The sequence below is a fragment of the Solanum dulcamara genome, chromosome 3, assembly GCF_947179165.1.
Source record: "Solanum dulcamara chromosome 3, daSolDulc1.2, whole genome shotgun sequence".
Lineage (NCBI taxonomy): Eukaryota > Viridiplantae > Streptophyta > Magnoliopsida > Solanales > Solanaceae > Solanum > Solanum dulcamara.
Genome location: NC_077239.1, coordinates 7,968,312 through 7,973,729, shown reverse-complemented (window position 1 = coordinate 7,973,729; position 5,418 = coordinate 7,968,312). Strand labels below are relative to the sequence as shown.

At 35.7% G+C, this 5,418-nt stretch overlaps 1 protein-coding gene across 1 annotated transcript; it reads left to right on the top strand.

Annotated features, from left to right (window-relative positions):
* Positions 1 to 555, top strand: LOC129883422 (uncharacterized). Its single transcript, XM_055958101.1, has one exon. The coding sequence runs from the start codon at positions 1 to 3 to the stop codon at positions 553 to 555; it is 555 nt and encodes a 184-aa protein (XP_055814076.1).
* Positions 556 to 5,418: the final 4,863 nt, after the last annotated feature.

Sequence of the window (5,418 nt, the reverse complement as noted above, 5' to 3'; positions counted from 1 at the left end):
ATGTTCATTAAAACTAAAATCTCTGTCGGTATTCGTGGTTCTGTCGAACAGTATAACAATGTCAAGGTATTACTGAAGGCTATTGATGAACAATTTGAGACTTCAGCTAATGCACTTGCCAGCACCTTAATTATGAAATTCTCATCAATGAGACTCACCAGTGTGAGGGGTGTGCCTGAGCACATTATGAAAATGCGAGACTTAGCGGCTCAACTAAAGATTCTTGATGTTGAAATGTCTGAGACTTTTCTTGTGCACTATATTTTGAACATTTTGCCTGCACAGTATGGTCCATTTAAGATCTCTTATAATGCACATAAAGACAAACGGTCTATTAATGAACTTATGGCCATGTGTGTTCAAGAGAAAGGCCGACTGCTGATGGAAACAGGAAAAAGTGCATTCATGACTACTCAAGGAAAGAAGACCAATCAAGCCAATAAGAAGTGGAAAGGAAAGGCACCACTTAAAACTGACATTAAGAAAGAATCTAAGTGTCGCTTTTGTAGAGAAAAGGGGCACATAAGGCAGGATTGTGACAAATTTCAACAATAGCTTGTTAAGAAAGGTATTTCAATCTCTCTTATTTGTTATGAATCAAATATGATTGATGTTAATCATAACACGTGGTGGATTGATTCTGCTTCTACAATCCATATTACGAATTCCTTGCAGGATTTAAGAAACCTGCGGAAGCAGTGTGACCTGAGTGAAGCATCTATTCTGGAAACAAGATGCAGTCGCATGTGAAAGCTATTGGGACATGCAATTTAGTTCTTAGTAGTGGTTTTATTTTAGATTTAGAAAAGACCTTTTATGTTCCTAATTTTTCTAGGAATTTAATTTCAGTATCAAGACTTGTACCTTTGGGATATTCCTTCTTTTTAGAGGGTTATTCCAAACTATTTTATAAATCTAAATTTGTTGGATATGGTACTTTGTCTGATGGTCTTTTCTCTCTTAAATTAAAAAAATGATTCCACTCATAATGTTTTGCATGTCCAAGCTGGCACTAAATGATGTGTTATGAATGAAGATTCCTCTAACTTATGGCATCGGAGATTGGGACATATATCTATAAATAGAATTAAGAAATTAGTAAATGATAGGGTACTTAGTACTTTAAATTTTACTGATTTCGATACCTGTGTGGACTATATTAAAGGCAAGCAAACCAACAAGTCAAAGAAAGGTGACAAGAGGAGTTCAACCGTATTAGAAATCATACATTCAAATATATGTTGTCCATACATGGATGCATATGGTCAGAAATACTTCATCACCTTTATAGATGATTACTCATGACATATGTACCTCTACATGCTTCATAACAAAAGTGAAGCATTAGAAGCCTTTAAAGTTTTCAAGGCGGAAGTAGAGAAACATACGAAAAGAAAATTATGATTGTGAAAACTGATAGAGGTGGTGAGTATTATGGTAGATATACTGAAGATGGACAAGAACAAGGTCTGTTTGTGAAGTTTCTTCAACAAAATGGAATTATTTCCCAATACACTATACCTGGTTCTCTGGATCAGAATGGTATAGCTTAAAGAAGAAATCAAACATTATTGGACATGGTGCGTAGTATGTTAAGAAGCTCTAAGATACCTAAGTCCTTGTGGATTGAATCGCTTAAGACGGCAGTGTATATATTAAATCGAGTTCCAATCAAGGTTGTCCCAAAGACACCTTTTGAATTATTCAAAGGTTGGAAACTTAGTTTGGCATATATACGTATGCGGGGATGCCAGTCTGAAGTTAAAATTTACAACCCACAAGAAAAGAAATTAGATCCTAGGACCATTAGTGGATATTTTATTGGATATACCAAAAGGCCTAAAGGATACAGATTCTACTGTCCATCTAACAATTCTAGGATTGTGGAATTAAAAAATGCAAATTTTCTTGAGAATGACTTAATTAGTAGAAGTGATCAATTTCAGAATACATTTTTTGTAAAAGATAGACCTTCCACTTCAAGTCAAAGATTGATTGTCATACATAATACCACTCAAGTACAATTGGGTGTTGAGCAACCAATTAATGAAATTCCAAAAGCTGCTGAAAATGTTCCCATAGATCAAGTTGTTCAAGTAATTTCTGAAATTATTAAACAACCAGTTGAACAACATGATCCTCAAGAAAATATTGATGTAACATTAAGAAGATCTACTAGAGAAAGAAAATAAGCAATTCTTTGTGACTTTGTTGTATATTAATATGAATCTAACATTGGAGTCGAAAATGATCCCGAGTCTTTTTCACAAGCCATGAATTGTAAAGAGTCTGAATTGTGGTACAATGCCATGAAAGAAGAGATGAATTCTATGAAAGGTAATGAGGTTTGGTATCTTGTCGAGTTGCCTGATGGTGTTAAAGCCATTGAATGTAAATGGGTCTTTAAAACTAAAAAGACTCATCAGGCAACATAGAAAGATATAAAGCAAGACTCGTTGCTAAAGAATTCACTCAAAAGGAAAGAATGGATTACACAAAAACCTTTTCTCCTGTGTCTAAAAAAGATTTTTACACATAATATTGGCATTAGTAGCACACTTTGACTTAGAATTGCAACAGATGGATGTGAAAACCGCATTTCTCAATAGTGATTTAAAGGAAGAAGTCTATATGAAACAACATGAAGGATTCTCCTTTAGTAGTGGTGAGCACTTCGTATGTAAGTTAAAGAAATCCATTTATGGACTAAAACAAGCTTCCAGTCAATGGTATTTAAAACTTCATAATGTTATCTTTTCGTTCAACTTTGTTGAGAATATTATGGATCAAAGTATATACTAGAAGGTTAGTGGGAATAAAATATGTTTCTAAGTTCTATATGTGGATGATATCTTACTTGCATCCAATGATAAGGGAATGATACATGAGGTGAAATAATTTCTCTCTAAAAAATTTTAGATGAAAGACATGGGTGATGCATCTTATGTTATTGGCATTAAGATACATCGAGATAGACATCAAGGTTCCTTAGGTCTATCTCAAGAATCCTATATCGATAAAATTTTAGAGAGGTTTCGAATGAAATATTGTTCACCAAGTGTAGATCCTATCGTGAAAGGTGAAAAGTTCAATTTGAATCAGTGCCCAAAGAACAATCTTGAGAGGGAGCAAATGAAGGACATTCCATATACTTCTGTTGTTGGAAGCTTGATATATGCTTAGGTGACATAGCATTTATTGTTGGAATATTAGGAAGATATCAGAGTAATTTAGGTCTTGACCACTGGAAAGCTGCAAAGAAAGTGTTAAGATATCTTCAAGGGACAAAAGTCTGCATGCTTATGTACAAACAATCAGACGACTTAGAAGTCATTGTCTACTCTGATTCATACTTTGCTGGCTTAGTTGATTCACGAAAATCAACTTCAGAATATAATTTTATGTTAGTCGGTGGAGCTATATCATGGAGAAGTGTCAAACAGACTCTGGTTACTACTTCCACTATGGAAGGTTAAGTTTGTTTCTTGTTTTGAGGCTACCTCACATGATGTATGGTTGAAGAGTTTAATTTCTGACCTTGGAATTGTCGACTCTATATCTAAGCTATTGAGATTATATTGTGACAATTCACATGTTGTCTTTATGGCTAAGTGTCATGCCCTGAGAGGGTACCCTAGGCGTGACCGACACTCGAAAGCCATTTCTGGCCTCCAAGCGAACCACCTGGTCCAGTCACACATTCATTCAAACACATTCTCTCAGAGGAAGACTCAAAAAATGAAGTACTATTCATAATTTAGGGCTAAAGGCCAAATAACTATCAAATCAACAAATAGTTATAGAAGAACTACTCAAAAGAACAATCCAATATTTCTACGCTCCGGTCTATGAAGCCTCTATCAACAATCTAGGAGGTGCCAATGACAAGCCCATGGCTACCAACAATCAAAATAAAGGAAACAACACAAAACTATACAAGAAACTCAACATCCTCCGGAAACTAGGAGGACTCACTAACTAGCTAGGAGTGTGTGGATCTTCAACGGTGCGCCGATTGATGATCTCTAGTACCTGTCTCTGCATCATTAAACGATGCAGGCCAAATGGAGTCAGTACATGAAATGTACGAGTATGTAAAATGCCCGAATGAAACAACATCAAAAAGGACCGAATCAACTTGGGAATCTCAACTCAAAAACAAATACAACTCAACAAGCATCCTAAGTCTAAGTAAGAATATAGTTTAGACGGGACCAAATCGCATACAATTCAACTCAATCCGACTCAGAGTACTATCAAGACCTATGTGGGAGTTTCTCTTATCCGACAACCATCACTTACGAGCCAGTGACAGTACAACAAACCGACGTTGTTGTCGCGTCCGTTCATACTTTGCCAAGGTATGAACGAATCAACCAATCATGGATCCAATCCAACCAAGTCCTATAATGTCAGGACAAAAATTTTGGTGAAAGCATCTGACTTTAACGATTCAATCTCCTCCTACGTTTGGAGATGTAATTATTGGGTTCGAGTATGGACTATACTATTTCCCAATTCGATGCTCGATACTCCTCCTAAGACTCAATGCTCATAAAACTCCATCCAATCAATTCAATCAAATCATATCGACAAGTCTCATTTAGAACCTTGTCGACTCATCAACTTTATCACCATCAAACATTTCCCAATCATACTATCCGACCGATTCCAATTATATCATTCAAGAGTAAATTTAAATATACATTTATGGCATCATAGAAATATATCCAACCATTTCTCTATTCATTTAACACATCTTTGGAACTCATCACAACTCCAAGGTTTTTAAATCAACAATTCAAGAGAAATAACACATTTAAGAAAATTGACATATTTAACATAATCACATGGTTAAGGAAATCAACAAAGTACGTTAACAACTCATCTCCATCGACTCGTTCTAACAAGAAGATTTTTAAGAATTTCTTAGCTCAACAACATCAACATAATAGGAATTAATTAAATAGGTGACAAGACTCATTTGAACATAGGCCTATCAAGAAACTCCATTCTTATGAACATTTAACCTCAAAGAAAGTGTAGGGCACATGGGTGGACTCAACCCATATTTTGAGTAGCCTTACATACCTTAGTGAAGACTTGAAGAAAATCTTGATGTTGGGTCTTCAATGGAAAGCTTGAATCTTGAAGCTCTTGGAGGCACTTCTTGTTAGAGAAGGATTTGGAGAAGAAGAAGAGGAGAGGGAAATTTTCTAGGTCTTTTAGAGAGAGAGAGAGGGACTGAAAATATGGTCCAAAAACATTCAAGGTCGTTTATATATAATTTGGGAAAATTTCCAAACTGCCCTTTCTCCAAAAATCTAGAAAATAGGCCAAAAACACCATTGGCGCGATAGTGGCGCGTCGCGCCACTGCGGCGCCAAGTCGAATAGGCTAAAAACCTTCACATCTGTT